This window comes from Molothrus ater, chromosome 4, assembly GCF_012460135.2.
Source record: "Molothrus ater isolate BHLD 08-10-18 breed brown headed cowbird chromosome 4, BPBGC_Mater_1.1, whole genome shotgun sequence".
Classification (NCBI taxonomy): domain Eukaryota; kingdom Metazoa; phylum Chordata; class Aves; order Passeriformes; family Icteridae; genus Molothrus; species Molothrus ater.
Genome location: NC_050481.2, coordinates 23,265,040 through 23,286,148, shown reverse-complemented (window position 1 = coordinate 23,286,148; position 21,109 = coordinate 23,265,040). Strand labels below are relative to the sequence as shown.

The window sequence follows — 21,109 nt, the reverse complement described above, 5'->3', positions numbered from 1 at the left end:
GACTTTTACAAGCAGAGATAAAGCAGTTGCCAAAAGCAGGGGGTTGAGAGAGAGACAGAGAGAGAGGGGGGAGAAACCAAATCTGCAACAGAAAATCTGCAAGCCACTTTGTATCCTGCTAATTTGAGTGGGTCCTGCCCTGATCTCATTTGCATGGGCATAAACCATTTGTAGCTATTGAGGTACATGGAGGACCCATCAATGTTCTGAAGAAGTGCTCCATTGCTTACAGAAATAAAGGCTGCTTTTTCCATCTTCCAATCTAAATCAGATCAGAGGCCCAGTAATTAGGCTCCTATCTAGTGATTTATAGCTCTATCTGATATTGCAGGGCAAAAGCAACAGATTATTTATTCTTCTTGAGATAAAATCTGTAGGGCTGGAGTGGGGATTGCACACTGAGGCCTCAGCAGCAAGCAGAGAAAGCAGACCTGGCAAAGCTCCTGGCATTTTTCATGGGCTGTCAAAGGCTTTTGGGTTCGCATGCGGAGAGCTCTGGGGCTTGAGGCAACAAAGATTGTGGCAGGGCTCAAGCAGCCTGGTGTGAAGGAGCAGGGATGGGATAGGAAGCACTTCAGCCCAGCCTGGAACAAATCCCCTTCCTTGGCTCCCTTGCCTCTTGCTCCAAGCACACACAGTGTTGTTGAAAGGCCCTGAGAGATTGTCTGCTGAAAACAAGTTGTGGTTGAGCTGCTCTTGTGACTGCCCACCAAGAGCTGCCTTGGAGGATGGGGTGATGATTTGGGACATGCTTGCTGAAATATGCTGCTGTGACCCTGGGCTTAAAATAACATCTGGGACAGTGCCAAGCTTAGCTGTGGAAGCCAGAGCAGGAGGGATGCAGGAGGGATGCAGGAGGCCCAAACAGCTCCTGCCCTCTGGTTCTGTGCTCACTCTGGGGTGTCCCACACTAGGCAAGGCGCTGCCCTGGAGCCCAGGCTGGTCACATGCTTTTGCAGCTGAGGGGTTGGAAAGCACTGAAAATGAACATTTCCCCCTCCTCCACCCTCTCATCTAGCCTTGCATAATTTCCCCTTTAGCCTCCCTAGACAGGTTCATTACAATTCCCATCCATTAATATGTAAATATGCCCTAGAGGAAAAGACAGCCTGAATTTATTAACATGAATCTTTTAACTCTTTCACTGCTGCACTTCCCTCTGTGGACAGGAGGGTGCATTCCCCAGCCTGGAAAGCTGTGAGGAAGGGAGATTGCATGAAAGGAGAACTCTAAGGTGCTCCAAGAGGATAGAAGAGAACCATGCCCCTGTGGCACTCCAGGAGGGTTGGGTTTTGTCAGTAAGTGCAGAGTTGCAAGTTGCTGAGACCTTAATTCTGCCTTTCATTTCTGCCAAAGGCTTCCTGCACGTGCCAGGGCAAACCACTCGACCCTTTGGCCAGCCCCTGGGAGCAGCCAGGGAAAGGTGGCAGCATCTTTATGCTGCAGCTTCTGTCACATGCCAGGAGTAGTGAGGATGTAGCTCTGAGCTCTGTACCTCTGTCCATCCACAGCTGCACTGGCTGACCAGGAGCATGGAAGGAGTCAAGCTCTTGGGAAAACTCCAGCATAACAATGTCCTGGCAGGTGTTCCTGCCCAGTGGCACAGAGGCAGACACATCTGCCAGGGAGCTGAGACCTGCAGCCTGACACAGCACATCAGGGACTCCCTGAGTGCACACTGGGGCGGGGAGCCAGGGGAGCAGAGCCAGGAAAGCCTGGAGGAGCCCGGAGGACTCACAGAGCCCAGCAACTTAGAGCTGCCCACAGAGAGGAACTTGCCCACCCAGAGGAACTTCTGCTTTGGCATTTCTCTGGGCAGAAAAAGCCTTTAGGTAGTCCAACGAATTGGTATCTATTGGCTGGCAAATTTACAGTCTGACGCTAATTTGGTTTTCACTGCCACAGTGAGATGAGGTGTAAATTCCTTTTTCTTAATTCAAGGTACATATTGACATTTAATCATCCAAATATGTGCCTCTTTGACAATTCATTTCCCTTAAACCCTTTCAACAATTGCCTTTTCTGGCCAGGGCCCTATAAAAGATGATTCCTTGACTCTGCAGCAAAGGAAATGAATCTCTCTTGCTCTCTCTCTCTTTTCTTCTGGTTGTTTGTTTTCCAGCGGGATATATTTCAGTTTGCACCATACGGATGCTGTTTGACAGGAATATTAGCTTTCACACTTCTCTGGGCTTACAAAGTCAGGCATGGAGCCCTGTGGTCCCCTCCAATCCCCAATCCCCCTTTCCCCAATCCTTTCCATACGCCCTGCCCCTCCACCCCACATAGCTGTGCTGCTTCTTTTGACTTGTGGCTTCTGCCTTGCAAGCATTTTTGGTGACTCCTATCTTAAAACCTCTATAAATAAAGTTAATTAGATCTCCTCTTGGGCTAACTGCAGTGAGGGAGATCCCTCTTCTCCTCCAGCAGTGAATACCGGCCTTGACTTGGTTCATTTTGGGCACTCTCATCAATTTCTGCACATGTCTGTGAGCCAGCAGCCCCAGCACAGCACAGCTCCAGAGGTGACCAGCCAGGAGCACAGTGGTGACAATGCCCAGTGTGAGTGCACAGTGGGATTCCCAGCAGATTATTTTCCAGGAAGAAAGAGCCAAGAACCTGCCACATCTAGACAGGCAGCAGGAAGGGATGAAGAGTGGGAAGAGGGTTCAGGCACATGGAAATACTTGAAAATCTCCACCAGATGCACATGCACACACATCCTTCCACACTCCACCCTGAAATAATGTTCTCCATCAGTGCTCTTGCAAACGACCAGGGACATCAGCCCAAATGCCCCTTCCTGCACCCATGACAATATTGCCCTCCTCTCCCACCTCAGATCAGTTTGTCCCAGTCACATGCTGGATGAGAGAGGGAAAAATGAGGATGATAGGCCTGCCTCAAAGGACATCCAATTTTAGTGTACAAGCTGGATTGGACAGTGCAGAGGGCACTGGAGACACCAGGCTAGCTCATCCTGTGCTGGTGGCCAACATCTGCCCAAGAGGAACAAAGAAAACAACATACTTTGGCATCAGTCCTAGCCCAAAACTTTTTAAGATATTTTGATGATCCAACTTGAGTTCAAGTACTGTTGGTATGAGAGCGTAGTTTTCCATTAATTTGTAATCAAATTCTCAGTTTGAGTTTCTTGTCTCTGACAGCTTTCTCGAAAGGAAGAAAGAATGTGTCTGCTATGTCAGTGGCCACCCAGAGTCTGCTTTACTTCAGCAGAAATAGGGTTTTGCTGTCCTTGTGTTTGATGCAGGCTGGAATGGGAGACGATTTGCCTTCCACCCCTGTTGTATTAGGCAACAAGCTCTGGTGCATTCCTGGAGTGGGGTGTATGGCCCAAATGGCAGCTGTGTTTCCCCCCCAGCTCATCTGGCTCGGCTTGGCACGGCACACAGAAGCCACCGGTGCAAAGATCGGGCTGACTCAGGCCGAGGGGAGAAGGCAGCAGCGGTCAGAGAGCAGAGTGTACAGGAGGCGGGAGTTCCACCAGCTGCAGGTCCGGCACGTGTGTGCTCGGCTGGATTCCTCCCAGGCAGGCACACGCACAGCAAAGGTGTTACCCTGCCGTGCCCGGCTAAACAGCGACCGGCATGCAGGGGAGGAGGGGAAGCCAAGCTGCCTCTCCAAGTGCTGCCCTCTGTGAAAAGCAGTGGCGGGGCAGATGGGCTTGAGTAACCATTGGGCCCCTAACCTTACACCCACCACATCCAGGTCCACACCGGGATAGCTGAACACCTCCAGGTCTCTGAAGCAGACTCACCTGGGACTGGCCGGCATCTGTTTGCAGGAAATGCCCTGAGCACGGTTGCTGGCACTGTGGTTTGAGACACTTCTGTTTGAAAGCAGTCCCATAGGGGACTTTGGGGTGAAATGATGGCTCAGTGTTTGGGTTATGGGGAGACCCTCCTGGGACGCTCTAGGGCTGTGCGTTTACTCCTTAGGCTTTTAGTCGAAAATAGAATTCCTCTATGTGAGGAATGAAATCGAAGAGCCCCCTCCACAGAGCCGCATCACAGGCAGGGTGCTGCAGTGTTTGCAGGGCTCTGCAGTTAATGAGATGCCGTTTTCTGGCAGGGGGAGCGTGGCCGTGAGAGATACGCAGTGAGAAGGACCCAGGGGGACCCTGCGGAGCCGGCGGCGGGCCCTGCTCAGCGCCCCCCGCCGCGGCAGGCGGTCCGAGCCGAACAGGAGCCAGGGGACAAAGGAGCAGGAGTGTGCGCAGCGTGTGCCTGACTCTGTGTGTGCGAGTGTGTCTGTGCGTGTGCGTGTCTGTGTGTGTGTGCCTGAGAGAGAGAGAGAGAGAGTGTGTGTGTGTGTATGTCTGTGTGCCTGAGAGTGTGTGTGAGTGTGTGTGTGTCTGTGTGCCTGACCGTGTGTCTGTGTCTGTGTGTGCCTGAGCGTGTGCGTGTGTGTGCCTGAGCGTGTGCGTGTGTGTGTGTGTGTGTCTGTCTGTGTGTGTGTGTGTGTGTGTGTCTGTCTGTCTGTCTCTGTGTGTGTGTGTGTGTCTGCGTGTCTGTGTCGAATGCTGGGCGCGTGCCCCGCAGCATGTGCACGTGCGCGTGTGCCCCTCAGCGTGCGCGGCCCGGCGGGCTCGGGGCGGGGGTGACAGGGCGCTGCCCGCGGTGACAAAGGCCCGCCGCTCTCCCCCATTCACAGCCCGCGGCCGGCGGGCGGCGCGGCCGGGTTTTCTTTTTTTGTGAATGGAGGCGGTGACGTCGCCGGGCCCGCGCGCCGCCTCCCCTCCATTCATGCGGCCCCGGCGCGCGGCGGATGGGCGGGGCGGGGCGGGGCGGGGGCGCGCGCCGGCCGCCGCCGGGTAGTAAAGGCTGCGCGCGGCGCGCGCGGGGGTGCGCGAGCGGCGCGGGCGGCGGGCGCGGGGCCCGGCGGCGCTCGCTCCCTCCCTGCCCCCTCCCGCCATGGTGGCCACCGAGGGGCTGCGCGAGATGGAGGGCAGCGCGCTGCGCCGGCTCGTGGGCCGCGACGAGGCCGGGGCCGGCGGCGCCGCGCGGTGCCTGGTGCTGGACTGCCGCCCCTTCCTGGCGCACAGCGCCGGGCACATCCGCGGGGCGCTCAACGTGCGCTGCAACACGATCGTGCGGCGGCGGGCCAAGGGCGCCGTGAGCCTGGAGCAGATCCTGCCGGCCGAGGGCGAGGTGCGGGCGCGGCTGCGGGCCGGGCTCTACGCCGCCGTCGTGGTGTACGACGAGCGCAGCCCGCGCGCCGAGGCCCTGCGCGAGGACAGCACCGTGGCGCTCGTGGTGCGCGCGCTCCGTCGCGACACGGCGCGCGCCGACATCCGCCTCCTGGCAGGTACCGGCGGGCGGGGACACCGGGAACCAGGGGGGGACACCGGGAACCAGGGGGGGAACCGGCCGCAGACGGCTGCCCCCGCCCGGGAATGGGGCTCCGGGCTCGCCGCGCCCCGGGCAGGGCGCTGCCTTCTCCCGCCCCCGGCCGTCCGTCCTGCCCAAGTTGGGAGCCGGCGGGAGCGCCGGGGGCCGCACGCACCGGGGCGCGCCGCCCGGAGCTGGGGTACGGGACGGTGGCAGCGCGGCCATCAGCCCCGAGCGGGGGTGCCCGGGCGGTCTGAGCCGGCTCAGGGGCAACGATTGGGCGCCGTGGCCCTGCCCGGGACCTGAGGGAAGTGAGTGTGTGGGGGGAATCCCCGCACGCTTTGTTCGAGTCCATCCCCAGCCCCACGGAGGTGCAGAGGAGGTATTTGTGCAGAGTCAAATACCGGCTGTCACGGCGATGTCCCCTTGCAGCGGGCAGAAAACCCGGGGATGCCTCTGTGCTCCCTTTGCGACTACAGCAGGGATCAGGGCTTCCCTCCTCTGGCGTGTGTTAAATGGGAAGCTGTGCACATTTGGAGCTGCTGGTTCTGAGAATTGCCGTGAGATGATTTAGGGGCGGGTGATGCTCAGCTGGGGTTCCTGGATGAGCTCTGTGGGGCTTTTTCTTTTTTGTTTACAGCCTGAGAGTCAATTTATTCCTTGGCTTACTTACAGCAGGGGTGAGGATGTGTGTGCAGAGTAGCAAATACATTAAGAGGCTTGATAGATGGAGGAACTAGCACTTCAGTTGTACTAGATACAGTAAAAGCAGCAGGAGCTGTTCCCGGGATGCGATACGATGTGCTTGCTGCTGCGAGAGTGCCTGCACAGCAAGGGCTCGCTCAGGAGCAGGCTCCTTCACCGTGAGCCAGCGTGGTGCCGGAGCCACGCATGTGGCAGGAAACGCTGCTTTGCTTCAAGGGTGGCCTTTGTCAGCTGAGAGCTTCTGGTGCCTCTGTGGTTCTCGTGGGAGGTTGGTTGGAATGGGAGCCCTTTTAAGGAACGGGCTCCGAGAGACTCAGTCTCAGCACTACAGTCTTTTTCTTGTGTTCCACAGAGCCACTAAAATGATCTTGCTCTGATTCCACGAGAGCTACACTAACCCAGAGCTGTGCATGCCCAAGTGCACATTTGTCAGGTGCAGGTCACAATGAAGATCCTGAAGTGTTTTGTGCAGGTCAGGTTGCTGCCAGGTTCCCTGTGAAACAGCCTGGCTGGGGTTGCTTGGCCATGGGCACCTGCTCTGCCTGGCTCCTACACCGGGCAGAGCTGGCATGAACAGCCAGGAGCTGCTGGATCAATGAATCTGATGAGATTCATTGAAGAGGAGCATTTGAAACGGTCTCTTTTTCTTTCCAAGAACCATTCTTTCCAAGATGTTTCTGCCCATCACCCTGGGCAGCTTTTCCCTCTCATGGTGCGATGACCACTGGAGTGCAGTGTGGTAGAGCCAGGGATTTTAGGACCAGATCCCTGGAAGTTGTCTAACAAAGGCTCTTGGTTTTGGATGCTCTTTCAAATTGAAGCAGTAGGACTGTAAAGGGATGTCAGGCCAGGGAAATGAAGCCTCTGCAAACTGTCCTGGCTGCGTGGGAGGGACAATGCAAATGCAGTGATAAATCTACTTTAAGGTACTAGAGCCCTTCCTTTTGTAGGGGGAGGAAACCACAAAGGATGCTGGGATGCTGGCAGTGGGGGGCTCTCGCTGCCTAGGGATTCCTGGGCTGCTTGAGACACTTGCATCCATTGTTTTGAATATCCAGCCTTGTTCAGGGCAGTCTTGGAGCTAAGGCTGGATAAGAAGGATGTGTCCTGCTGTATGCTCTGGTAAGCTGAAATCTGCAGGCATAGGTCCTGCAGTTGGCTTGAGTCTTCAGGAACCATCCTGAGAGTCAGACCTTGATGCAGCTGGAGTCTCCTGTGGTGATAGTAAAGTACTTGATTTTCATTGATGTCGAGGCTCAAAGTCAGACCCTTCAAGGATGTCAGGGTTGTTAATTTGATTTGAATGAGAGAAGGAAATGTCACCAGAAGTGTTTATTGGCAGGCCAACACTGCAGTTTCCCTGACTTGGGAACTCAGGATTTGCTCTTGTTTTGACTGGCATGACAAAGTCCTGACATCCCCTGTGCTTATCCCCCTGGCAGCAGGGCAGAGGAACAAGCTGCTCCACGTTCAGTTTGCACCTGTGTCCTTGGGAAGCAGCAGACACCTTTCTCAGAGGGCAGCTTGGCTGTACCTGGCCAGAGCCAGGGCTTTCCTGGTCTGTTGTTTTGGGACCTCTGAGCTGGAGGGTCAAGCTGGGAATGTGAGACCTGCCTGTCTTTTGTGGCAAAATATGTGTCAAGGGAAAATGAGAACTGAACAGTCTTTGGCCTCGGAGCAGCTTTTCCCATTAAAGTCTGAGTATGCTGGAAATAAATCCTCTCTTCATTGTCTGAGAGAGCAACCTTGGCCTCAGTCTGGAGTTTTGGCTGGCAGTATGCAGGGGACGGAACCCTGGAGCAGAGACTTTGGGTGGCCAAGATCATTGCTCCTGGTGCTCTTGCTCCAAGGGAATGGTGGGGCCTCAGGGATTCCCCCCTTGCTGCCGAGAGCCCGACTGCTCCTCCTGGGGCAGGGACCGCTCTCCATCGCTGTAGCATCATCTAGTGGCCAAGGGCATCTCCGGCTGTGCGTTCTGCAGTCCTGTGAATGCGGTCTGGGATAACACTTCGTGCCTCTCCTCTTGCAGGGGGCTATGAGCGCTTCTCCTCGGAGTACCCCGAATTCTGTGCAAAAACCAAGTCCCTGAGCAATGTGTCACCCCCCACCAGCGCTGAGCCCCTGGATCTGGGCTGCAGTTCCTGTGGGACCCCCTTCCATGACCAGGTATGTCTAAAAGCCCAGTGTTCAGCTATCTTGACTGCCCTTCCAGCATTGCAACCTGCTCCAGTGGGAGCCTCTCTGCTCTCCCTCAGCTGGGGCTTGCGGAGCCAGAGCCCTGCTTCCTTTCCTCTCATGAGAAAGCATGGTGGTCCTCCTAAGCCCTGGGTATTTGTGTGCCCCACAGGGTGGACAAGCCCACATCCTGTTAACCCACACCTGCCTGTTTCTGAACAGGACAGAGAGAAGGAGATGAAGGGCTGAAACAGGTTTAGCGCCTCAGGAAGGCAGCCTCTGCTCCCTCTTCTGAGGGACCTGGATCAGGTGCCAGGTTGCTGTGCAGCTCCATGTTTCCAAGCCATCTGGATGTGTGTCCTGCCTCCCATGTCCCCTGGCCAACCAGTTCTTTTCCTCTGTCACAGGGTGGGCCTGTGGAGATCCTTCCCTTCCTCTACCTTGGCAGCGCCTACCACGCAGCCCGGCGGGACATGCTCGATGCGCTGGGCATCACAGCCCTGCTGAACGTCTCCTCAGACTGCCCCAACCACTTTGAGGGGCACTACCAGTACAAGTGCATCCCTGTGGAGGATAACCACAAAGCTGACATCAGCTCCTGGTTCATGGAGGCAATTGAGTTCATTGGTGAGTGCCTGTGCAGAGATGTTGTGTCCATTGGTGGCACCGGTGGGAGGGAGGTCAGCCACTACCTGCAGGTTTGGTGAGGGGCTGGGCCACAGTGGCAGGGTGTGGTCTCACATCTCACCCCTGTTGCCCTCCAGACTCAGTAAGGAGTGCTGTGGTCGTGTCCTGGTACACTGCCAGGCTGGCATCTCGCGCTCGGCCACCATCTGCTTGGCGTACCTGATGATGAAGAAGCGTGTCAAGCTAGAGGAGGCCTTCGAGTTTGTCAAGCAGCGCCGGAGCATCATCTCCCCCAACTTCAGCTTCATGGGGCAGCTGCTGCAGTTCGAGTCGCAGGTGTTGGCCACTTCGTACGCGGTGGAGGCCGTCAGCCCCTCGGGGACGCTGCGGGAGCGGGGCAAGGCCACCTCCACCCCCACCTCGCAGTTTGTCTTCAGCTTCCCGGTGTCTGTCGGTGTCCATGCCACCCCCAGCAGCCTGCCCTACCTGCACAGCCCCATCACCACGTCGCCCAGCTGTTAGCTCAGGGCCAGGCCAGCCGGGCAGGCAGTGCCGGGCGTGCAGGGGTGCCGAGCCCTGTGATGTTAAGCAATAGTGCCGGACACTGCCCTTCACCCTGGACTCGCCATCTTTTTCGTAGAGAAATTTCTTACCTCATCTTGGTTTGTTTGCTTTTTATTGTTATGTTTTAAAAGCACGAAGTTGTAAAAGCCACAAACCTTGACATTGTCCAGGCGCTTTGGGGGAGAACAAAATAGTATACTGGGTTTCCTCAAGTGCCTGGTCTTCACATGTTTCCATCCCTATTTTACTGTCTTGTTTTTTTACACCTCCTCTTCTCCCCATGTTTCTGGCCCCAACTCATCTAGGTTGACAAGGGAGTATTCCCTGTTTTTATTGTGCAGCAGCCTTCCCTCTTGCAGAGACACCTTTGTGTGTGTGGTGGGTGCTGCTTACCTGAGCCAGGTACACTTCGGACAAGCAGAGCTGCAGGCAGGGCCTTGGGGTGAGCAGGAGTGGTGGCACAGGGCTGCCTGCACTCAACCTCAGCCCTGCCAGTGGCTGGGGAAATGAGGCAGGAGCTGGCAGGCACCTGCCAAATCACCAGCTGAGCCTATTCCAGGGGGAGAGCAATCTTTGTGGTTGGGAAGTGGTTTGGAGGGAGAGATGTAGTCTGAAATGCCTCTTTTCTTGCCTCTGTGGATCACTGGTTTCTAGAAAACTTAGGTCCAATCTCCTGTGGCTTTAAGATGAGAAAGAAGGGGTTGGGGCAGCAGTCTGGGCTGCTTTTGATTACTCTGTTCAGTTTCCTCTCCACTGGTCCCACTGCTGCTTCTTCCAAAAGAAGCAGGAAGGGACATGGGTGGGCTATAATGGAAAAGAGAAGCTGTGGGGTGGAGGACAGGCTGGCCCAGAGGTGTCATTCATCCAGCATTTTCAAGCTTCCCCCACCTCATGACCAGCCCTTTTCCTGTGCTGAGTCTTGTTCACCTGTGCAACATTTCTGCAGCTTTTGGCCCAAGCCTTGAAAATGCCTCATCTTCAACCCACCTGGAGCCTTATTTCCCACCCTACCTCTGTCCTTCCCTCCAGCCCAGTCCAACACACAAGATGCCTGTGTGGCTGATGTACATATGTATGGTTTTGTTCCTTTTTTTTTTTTTTCTAGAAATTAACTTTTTATTTATTGCCTGAGGGAGGGAGAAAACATTGTTTGGAGAAAATAAAAATAAAACTGTTTTCAACAGTTTGGCTGGAGCAAATTTGTCCTAAAACCAAGACAGAGCAGCAGGTTCTGCACACATTCCATTTTCACAGAGCAACTGTTAAAAATGTATTTATTGACTTTTAAACTATTACAAGTATTGCAGATCAGACATTTAGCCAAGCACACTTATAGATCAAACTCAGTTGTTACAGAGATGTTACCTAAAGTCCACCATGTAGGTAGGCTAAGAAACTGCCCATCGTCTTCAACTTTGAGAGAGAAGGTAAAAGAAGAAATAAATAAATGATATCCCAGCTCCAGGTAATTGGCAACCAAGAGAGGACAAATACAGGACTAGTTATGAAAACAAGTTACACAAAAAAGATATAGAAATTCAACCCCCAGCTACATTGCCATCTGGCTTGCCACAGAAAGCAATTAGGAATGACAAAGCACAAGCTCATGGGACCGCAGCACAGAAAATCCCCATTTCAATTTCCAAAGCTGAAGCAAGTTCTGCAGATGTTAAGAAAGTGTCAAAATTATCTTGTAATAACAGAGATTCTAATAATCTACATTAGTAATTAATGGGACCAGCACTAAAACTTGCCACCAACACATTCAGCGAGACTGATACATCAAAACTAGCCAGATAATGTGACTTGACAGGCATATGTGTCAGTGTAATGGAAATGCATCTGCTTCCCATGTCCCCTACAGATTTCCCAGGCTCATCACCTTGCTTCAGAGATTTTAACACACATACAGTGTTCCCCAATCCCCTGGGTTTCACATCTACTCTGTGTTGAGAGAGGTTGGAACACTGCTGCTCCCTTTCTGCACATCTGTCCTGCCATTCTTGGAAAGACCAGAAGAACACGCTCTGGGACTGTGCCAAGCCACCACCTCTGATCACCGATGGATTCAAGCCTGTGGCGGTCACAAGCCAGTTGCTACATTAAGACAAGAACTTAGGATGTGCTTTCCCAGGTCTTCCCTATGCAGGCTGCAGCATAGCTTACAAATGTTGCACAAATATTCAGTTTAACATACCTGAAGCATGCATTAGATGCACGTCCTCTTGGATTTCTGAGCTAGACTTTCTGTAGCAAAGCAGCATGGAAACAGAGAAATCCCACTGAAAATAAATTCACATATTTCCTGACATTCAGCTTCTGAGAATAATTAGCAATGTTCAAACTAATCTGTTTTGTGGCTGGACCCTTCCTTTTTACCCATCTTGAAAAATCCCATTCAGGGCAATTTCTGTTAGCAGTCCCATATGGAAATTGCAGGCAGTGCATGAACTGTGCAGAAACTGATGCCATTGCAGGGATGCAGGAGGCTTTTTTGATTTGCCACTGTCTTAAGTAGCTCTCACAGGGCATGCAGTGGCACAACATGCTTGCATCCCTCAGCACCTCACACATCAGGGAGCAGACACCTCCTCTAACCTAGAACGAACAGCAGGAGCAGCTGGTTTCCAGAACCAAGAAAGTGCCTTTCTCCAGGAGCTACTCCCTCCCAATATGCCACATCCCTTTTCTGTGTCTGCTGGCCACCACAGCCAACAGTGCAGAACATTTTGCAGGGTTTTCTCCCTGCTTCAGTGTAGAATTTTCTTCTGGGGTACTCCCATAACAAACAAGCAAAGTTTAAGTTTGCAGGCAAAATAAATTCCTGCTACATAATGCAGTGGGATTCAATTGCATCTCATGCAAACACTTGAAACAGAGGTTAAAAAACCAATAGTGACTGCAACATGGTGGAACTAGTATAAGAGGTTTGTAACAGTCTCTATGGAGCTGGGATCAAACACAACTGGTAGATAAAAATAAGAATGAAAAAAGTAAATATACCTTATTAAGGTACTGTACTGTCTGCTTTTAATCCTAACAAAAGTTTTGTTGACAGCAATCAGAATGCAGTGTCACTCTGCACCAGGTATCTAAGTCATCAGTCTCATGGAAACAGTTTCAGCAATGGAGAGCAGAACCCTCCTTTGTTAGGTGGTGACTTTTCTTTCTGTTTCACCTATTAAGGTCCTGTTGCGAAACTACACAGAAGTTTCAAAATGCTGCCTCAAAGGGACGCTGACAAAGATCAACAGGCCCTGAGAGACACACTGTCCCTGGTGCCAGCAGGTACCAAGTTCTGTCCCTGGTCTCCCAAGCCTATGAGGGCTTAGCCCAGTATTCAGGTCCTCAGCTCCTACTGTGCCTCGCACTGGTGACCCAATACTGCAAAATGAGCATCCCCATATCAGGGGACTGCTCTTCTCAGGAGGCCAAAAACTTGATTTCTCAGGAGGCAGCACCTGCCTGGTTATGGGGTTACAGTATTTATAAGGTCCCACTGTAGTCAACTCCCCCAGCTGAAGCAGCAGCGTCTGTACCGTTAACAGCCTGCCAAAAGCACCACAACCACCACCAACGGGTAACTTTGGTATTGATGGGCAGATCCTCACTTTGTTTTGAACTGTAAGAGCACCTATGACAACATATGCTACTCCTGCATAGGTGTCTGCAACACACAGATGCATCATCAGGCCTGGGTACTCCTCTGTGTCTGGCCACAAACGGGTATGAGCTCACGTCATCACGAGACAAAAACCACTGCAAAATTATTTCCTCACACAGCACCTTTACTCTGCACAGAACATCAGAAACATTAACACTGGCAGTTCAAAGATACTGGAAAGTAGAATCACAGAATATGCTGAGTAGGAAGGGACCCATCAGGATGACTGAGTCTAACTCCTGGCTCTGCACAAGACAGCCCCAGGAGTCACACCATGTGCCTGAGAGTGTTGTCCAAAAGCTTCTCGAATTCTGTCAGGCTTGGTGCTAAGACCACTTCCCTGGAGTCCCTCTTGGTGAAAATCCTTTCTCCTAATACCCAGCCTAAATCTCCCTCCTAATCTCAGCTTCATGCTGTTTCCTCCAGTCTTGTTACTGGTTATGGGAGTGAAGATATTGGTACTTGCCCATCCACTTCCTCTCATGAGGATGTTGAAAACCCCAATAAGGTCTCCCCTCAGTCTCCTCCAGGCTATTTTTATCTTCTAGAAGTTTCAGGCTGCAAAAGGAATCCAGACTAGCCATTAGTTCAACCAGCACATAGGAAACAACAAGCAAGAACAGCATCCGGTGTGGGCTCGGTGGGGCTTTCCTTTTTAGATTTGTTCTTGTTTATGAAAGATGTAAAGTTTTAACTTTCACACCCACATTAACCACTTTTCTCACCTAAGCAGCACAGCTGTTTCACCATTTAAAACTATGTCTAACCGGGAAGGGAGAGCAGCACTTACTCTGGTCGCTATCTGAAACCCTAGAGCAGATAGGCACATCCCCTCATGCCCTTATTAACTAAATGAAAAACAAACCCCAAACTTCAATGGTGAATACAAAGCTTCAAAGCCTAGTGGTGATCTTTGCAATCCTCTAACACTATGAAACGAGTAGCCAAAATACAAGCACCCAATTTTATCAATGAAACTTGTTTAAAAGGACAACTAGGCTAAAGCCTGGCTGGGACTTCAAAGCTACATATTTAATCAGGTCACAAAATGAAGCGAGAACCATATATCCACTGTCAGCTCAAGAAAAGTAAGAGTTCAAGTTCTGTTGGAGTATTGCTATTTCTAAGGTTTCCTTTAGAGATATTACAAAGAGATGATGTTCAGGTAGCCATATTGCATCAAATGACTGATTTTACAGTGGGTGATTACTGGTGATTACTTCCTGTGAGGATGACTTGCTTCAACATTAATGCCTTACCATTAAAAACAAAAGTGTTGTGTCTTAATGCTGAAAGTGAAATGCTCTTCAGGATTAAGTCTGTTTTATACAAACATGTTAGCAAAATCCCACTTCTGGGGAGCACGTATATTTTTATGAACTAAGAGCACACTATTCTGTTGCTTTCTTGCTTTAAGGGGGATAAAACCTGAATGCATGAACTGGATCATCAGATAGTGCTGGTTGATAGGGTAATGTACCACATGTTGTGTCCAAAGGAACATTTTTTTTTCCTCTAGATGTTACATGGTCAACACTGAAGCACATCTCCTGGTACTGGTTGTTAGGAAAAAAATTAACAAGTCTTGATCTTCAACCTTCTCTGAAACTGTAAAACACCACAAAAAAGAAACAGTTTCTACTTTTGTTAAATCCATATCCACCATGAGGGGGACTTTTGAAACTGTTTGATGCTGTGCTACGCAATGCTTAAAAATAACTTTCTCCTACCCAGCAAAATAAACCTGGGAATTTGGGAAGAAGGGTATTAAGTGAATAAATCCTAACTTTGTTCTCTGGTATAACTGCAAACAAATCTGCTTGCCAACTGATACTTTAAAATTTTGTTCTCATCAAAATGTAAAACTGATATTTAAAAAAATTATTACTTTTGTAAATCCCTTAAGCTCTTCAACTCTGATGTCACACACAAAGATGTGACAGGAAACTGCTGTAATAACTCTCCCTTACCAGCCCGAAACCCATTTAGTGGGTCTCATCTTACAGAGGGACATGAACCCAATACACCCTTCTGTATGAAATCTTCTGACTTTTCACCTGCTTCTCCCAGCAAAACCATACCCTGCTGTAACTGGAGAACATTTCAAAAGCTGCATTGTACTTAACAGGAGCCTTATAAAATGTTCTTTTAGAGATGCCAGAAGAGGGCATGAAGTTCTTCTAAGCACAAGAGCTGGTTCTACCCTTGCAAACACTTCCCAGGGCTTCCCCCAGAAAACTCACACAGACAAGGCAGCAAACTGACATCGTTTGTTTCCACTCCAAAGTTACACTCACTCATGTTATCGTTTGCTCAGAGGTGTGCAAAAAAAACCCTATATTGAATAACTTGACCTAGCCCCTCCTCAGATGAAATTTATATTGCATTGTTAATGATTTTAGTCGACTTGACTTTGTGCAAAATATTTTCAAGAAAGTTCTGGCTCAACTTCAGAATACAAAAGGAGAATAAATAGGATCTCTTGAAAACAGGAAATGAATGGTGTATGCTGAAAAGAAAATGATGGGCTTAATGTAATTTATCTGCAAATAAAATAACTAGAAAAGTAGTGTCTGAAATTTTAACATGTGAGATGGCAGCAATAAAGATTTCCATTTGCACAATAATGTTCCCAAGGTCTAGATCAAAACAATATTATTTTACACATGGTATCTGCAGAGACTAGGAGCCTGAGATATGTTATTAAAAGGCAGTCCCTTGTAAACTTTCCTCAAGAGGAACAGTAGCAGTTGAGTATGCAAGAGTTACTCATTATCATATTCATCAAGACAGCAATACTTTATAAAACAGCTTATTTCCAGGTTGTTAAGAATTTTATGTGATACTGATTTTCTGAAACATGTATCCATCCAGTCCAAGATTGAAGTCACATCCTTCTCCACTGCCCTGAAGCTACTAGGTCTTCTGTTCTGCTGCTGTTGCTGTCTGTGAGGGAGCTTCTGGTTTCACAATCTGGTATGTAATGAGATATTCCGGGTATGCCTGAAAGTAAAATAAGAAAGAAACCCTTGATTTATGCACGGGTAACTCAGCAAGTTCCAGTTTTTGCATTTCACTAAACAGTGACCAGGAAGGACAGCACAAGAACCACCTCTATGTTAACAGCATGCAAGAAAAAGTGGGTACTTCAAACCTAGCCAGCACTGTGAGGAACTGCTGGATGTACTTAACACCTTGGTTAATACACAAACAAAAAGATGTTTCTTCCACACAGTCACTGCCAGAAATTGTGTGCAACAGGAATTCAGAGTTACTCTCCTTGTTAGCTAATCCTACAAAGTTTTTTTAAGTTCCTCAAAAATTTCAGATGACTGATAAAGTCTGACCTCAAAAGGGACAACAGCTTGCAATGTAACCTGCAAAGGCCTTTACTGGCAGTAAAATACTTGGCCCACCCAAAGCACATGACCCAGTAAGTCATCTGTCCATCTGTCCAGTGTTTCCTGGAGACAGCTGGTAGCCAGTTCAGTCCCAGAACAAAGTTAGAGTTGATGGAGGGCAGGGCCCCGTTCTGAAGAACCTCAACAGATGAGAGGAGACTGGGCCTACAGAAGCCTCATGGAATCAAGAAAGGGCAAAGGAACCTGAGATGAATTCCTTGTAACACTGCAGGATGAGAAGCTACTCAGCTGAAAAGGTGATGGGGTCCTTGGGAGACAGCAAGCTAAAGCAGAATCAGTAGTGTGTCCTGGCAGCACTAAAGGCTATGAGCATCCTGTGGTAAATTACCAGATGTAGCAGCGACTGCTGTTTATTCAGTACTCCCTCCTTGACCACATCTAGAAAACCACACTCAACTTTTAGGTTCTACAAGACAAGAAAGATGCCAACAAGCTGGAGCCCAGTTCAGCAAAGGACCAATAAGATAGTCAGGGGCAGAGAGCACAGGATAAAGAAGATGCTGAGAGAGAGATGGGCTTGTTTGATCAAAAAAGAAGGCTTTGTGAGACCATAATTGTCACTCTATCATAGAAGGCCACCTGACTGGTCAGGCACAATCTGTGCTTACTTAAGCTGTGCTGGCAGTCTTGAATCACCTCCTGGTCTTGCATGTGCCTTCCATGAGGATCTGTTCCATGATCTTCCCAGCTACAGAGGTGAGAGTCACCAATCTGTAGTTCCCTTGTGTCTACTTTTCTCCCCTTTTAAAAAATCCAAGTGATGTCTCTCCCTTTTTCCATTCACTGGGGTCCTTGCCTGACTGCCATGACTTTTCACATATCACAGAACTACAGAATATTCTGAGTTGGAAGGAACCTACAAGGACACTACCAAGTCCAGCTCTTAAGTGAATGACCCATACAGGGATCAAACCCATGATCTCGGTATTATTAGCAGCATGCTCCAACCAACCAAGGTAATCTCAGGGTGTGATGGAGAGTGGCTTGGCAACACCATCAGCCAGCTCTCTCAGGACCTGGGATGTTTGTCATCACAAATTTGTGGTTATTCAGTTTGATCATGTGATCTGGGAGCCACCCATGGTAGTAAGCAAAACACTTCTATGGAGTCAAGGGTCTAGCTGAGTTCTTCAGATTAAGAATCAACTTTTGAAGACTCCTGTGCTACTCCAGCTGCCATTTAAGAGTAGTCTCTGTCACTGCTGGGAACCTGCAGGTAAAAAGCCCAGGATCCTCAAGATGTACTGGAGCCCCAAAAATGCACGTGACCTTGATGCTGCAGTAGTGCCACTAAAAAGCAATAGGAGTAAGACAGCTTGCTGAGAGAAGCTACAATTCTTAATAGACTCCATCAGAGCTGCACAGGGGAAATTACACAATTCTGCATGGCATAAATCAGAGCAGATCAGTGGACAGAAGTAGCATTTGCTGTCTAGATACAGTTCACTGTTTATTTCCCCATTTAAATGAAAGAAAACCCAACAACCGAAATCAGCAGCATTATCACAGCACGTTTGTTCTGGAAAGCAGGCACAGCCCATCTCCAGCTCAGGCTCTGTCCTTGCATAAAGGCAGTCCCAGCTAAGCCACCTACCTGCTCCCCTCTGTAGATGACATACTCAGCGTAAGCAAGTCCATTCACGCTTGGCCTGCCGATAACAGAGTGGTGCCCGGGAGGGGCGTGAGCCATTTTCATTGTGCTGAACTGAAGAAAGGATTTGCCAAGGGTCACTCTACAGAAGAGCATTTGTCTAAAACGAAAAAAGAGAGTATAATTTTCAAATATCTTACTAGGAGTTGTATGCTTCCAGAAGGACTTCAGTCTTTTGAGTTTATTTCATTACAATTAATTTCTCACGGCTTTTTAGAGAAACACTTAAAGAACCCAGTTCTAAGACTGTATAAAACCTGTCACAAAAATCTTTCATGACACTCAGAAGGGAAAACACACAGTTTGTTTAGTCCTCACATGGAAGCCTGTTCTAGTTCATTTCATATAAAGCTGTTGAAAGAAGCTGAAACTCTCTGTGATCCTACCAGCAGGGAATGGACAAGTGTCAAAGTGTGAGAAACACACTGATCTACTCCAGGACAAAACAAAGCTGCAATTAAGTCCTGTTCTGAAATTATCTACCTCCAATATTATCTGATCCACAGTACCACACTGTACTGCTGACCACCACTTTGCACTGCAGTTTTGTCCTGAGAGTGCCTGGAGTTTAATTGCTATTTTCCCCTGACTCTTCATTTTCAAACTTGCTGTTTCAAGCCTCTTTCCTGAGCCACTGCTCACTTTGATTTATACTCACTGCATGCTTAGATGTAATTTTTGACCTTCCTGTGGGACTTGCTGCATTTATACTCGTTTTGTTCAACCTTGACAGATGGAAAACTGCATTTCTCCTGCCATGACCAAGCTCAAGTGGCCATTCCTTGCCTGCATATCACCCTGTGCCAGGATCATAAAAACCAGGACAAGCAGAATTATGTGTGGGGAACTCTGCTGGATTCCTACCTGTGGCAGATGTAACAGGACCTGTCTTTGTGTGTGGGACAGCCAGTTCCTCCTCCTATTCCGTACACATATTGGTTGCTTTTTGAGGAGTTCTCAGCAAAGTAAATTCCAGCTCCAAACATTCCTCCAATGTATGCATGCCTTTCATCAAATCCTTTGTGAATGATAGCATTAATAAAAGGAGACCCTAGAACAGTGACACAAAAAGACACATACTTGTTAAGTTGCATAGTAATACAGGACTCAATGTCAAGAGGCGTTGATCTGCCTCAAATAGACCATTAAATAGCAGAAAGTCTGCTCAGTCAGCTGCAAGGGGGCGATACCCAGCAGGATGCAGTGATGTGTGGGATTTATCATTATATACCAAAATCCCACGTGTGACTCATTTCTTACTCATTTCACAGATCTTATTAAATGGCTTTCCCCCCACTCACATTTCAGTGCAATTTATCTTGTCAATGCACACCCTCTCCAGGAGTCAGCACTGCTTAAGGTGGGGCAAGGTGTCAGGACAATCATACCCAAAACCAATTTCCTATACAGAATCACAGAAGAATCTAGGACAGAAGGACCTTCAGGCAATTGTCATTTGCAGGCATTTCTAGAGAAATCTTGCTGAAACTCGTGGTTGGTTTTGATTCCTTTCCCTGGTGCTTGCCTAAAGCACCAGGGTAAAACACTTTTATTGTGTGCTGCTCCCCTCATTTAGAAGACACCATGTCTTTCTCACAGCAATGTAGCATCATCCCAGCAGCTTTACTGGAAATTACTTTACTGGAGAAATGACTAAGATACAGCTTAGCAAAAAACCTTCCTCTATCTTAAGAAACCAAAACATAATAAAAGTATATCTTATCCAGTGTAGCTTTCTGGATTTCAGTTACCACACAGAGTAACTCCACCACCCCCACACCCCCAATGCACCCCCTGCACTTCTAGTGTAGAAACACAATTACTTGCATAGGATGGTGACACAGCAACAATAACATTGCCTGTGGGTCTTTGCAAGGTTTGGGTTTTTTGTTAAATACCAATACATACAAAGAGACATTACTTCCTTACCGTGAAACAGCATGCGCTCGTTGTGATGATTGTGATTCTCCTCTGAGACCTCCTTCTGCCTGTGACAGAATCTCTCCCGCAACTTCTTGTTCACTACCTTCTGAATCTGCAGTAGAACAACAGATCCAACCATGCTGTTACCATAACATTTCAATCTCTCAAATGTATTTGTATTGCAATTGAAATGAAATCTAGTTTCACAGAGTTCACATTAATTTGACAGGGAAACTGACAGAAGACACATGAATGCTGTGAAGAAACCCCATGGCTGTTCCGCAAGCAAAGCTGAAGTCTCTCCAACAACTCCGTAGCCCACACCTACAAATAGTTGAAACTACTGTGAAACTGCAGTCGAAGTCCTCAGGTTTAAGGACACCTTTCAGGCTTCTCACACAGCCTTCAATACCACAAAGAATTACAAACTGAAACTCCTTCCTGCTCTGCTTTGAGCTCTGTTCACTGATCTTGTCTAGCTCTTTGAAACTTGCTATCTGGTTTAGGTTTATTTTTTATGAAAAGAACCAACTTTTGGTTCTTTTCATAAAAAATAATGAGATGCGCTGTTTAATCTATCCATATAATTTCAGCCACATGCTCTTAATACCACTGAGGTTTCTGTAAAGGACTTCACCATTGATTGGGAGTAGGATGGAAGAAGAGTTTACTTCAGGACACATGATCTACTGGATCAAGTTGCAAAGGTTCTGCAGCTTACTTCTCAAAGAGATAGGCAGCAGGTTTGCTGAAGCTCAGAAACCAAGTTCTGTTCTGATTCCCTCTATTTCCTTCTCCCCAGAAAAAGAAACCAGAAAGTGTACCTTCCCTCAGAAAGACAACACTATTTTCTAGAGTACCATGGCTTGGAAAATGCATTTTTCTAGTTGGCAAGGGCAAAGAGGTGGTGTCAAGCTGGAAGGTTGCACAGGGAGATCGAAACTTCTTATTAGAAATCATGATCATCCTTTCATATACTCATACCCCAAATCCCCTTTAAAATGGCAAGAAAAGACTACAGTGAGAA

General features: G+C 49.0%; 2 protein-coding genes across 2 annotated transcripts in view; one reads left to right on the top strand and one right to left on the bottom strand.

Annotated features, from left to right (window-relative positions):
- The first annotated feature begins 4,859 nt into the window (after positions 1–4,859).
- Positions 4,860–10,608, top strand: DUSP4 (dual specificity phosphatase 4). The gene is made up of 4 exons (XM_036382860.2): positions 4,860–5,328; positions 8,086–8,222; positions 8,639–8,883; positions 9,002–10,608. The coding sequence occupies exons 1-4, from the start codon at positions 4,935–4,937 to the stop codon at positions 9,378–9,380; spliced, it is 1,155 nt and encodes a 384-aa protein (XP_036238753.1). The 5' UTR covers positions 4,860–4,934; the 3' UTR covers positions 9,381–10,608.
- Positions 10,609–10,679: 71 nt separating this feature from the next.
- TNKS (tankyrase) overlaps positions 10,680–21,109 on the bottom strand; it is a 128,550-nt gene continuing 118,120 nt past the window's right edge. Inside the window, 4 exon segments of the mRNA XM_036382859.1 lie at positions 10,680–16,089; positions 18,103–18,259; positions 19,024–19,210; positions 20,089–20,194. Of these exon segments, the coding sequence (XP_036238752.1) occupies positions 16,003–16,089; positions 18,103–18,259; positions 19,024–19,210; positions 20,089–20,194 (537 nt within the window). The 3' untranslated portion in view covers positions 10,680–16,002.

Excerpts from the sequence above, each read along its gene's own strand:
- DUSP4 (XM_036382860.2), top strand. The coding sequence starts at position 4,935 with ATGGTGGCCACCGAGGGGCTGCGCGAGATGGAGGGCAGCGCGCTGCGC. Across the intron at positions 8,223-8,638 it reads GGACCCCCTTCCATGACCAG|GGTGGGCCTGTGGAGATCCT; the intron begins GTATGTCTAAAA and ends CCTCTGTCACAG. Across the intron at positions 8,884-9,001 it reads TGCCTGTGCAGAGATGTTGT|TAAGGAGTGCTGTGGTCGTG; the intron begins GTCCATTGGTGG and ends CTCCAGACTCAG.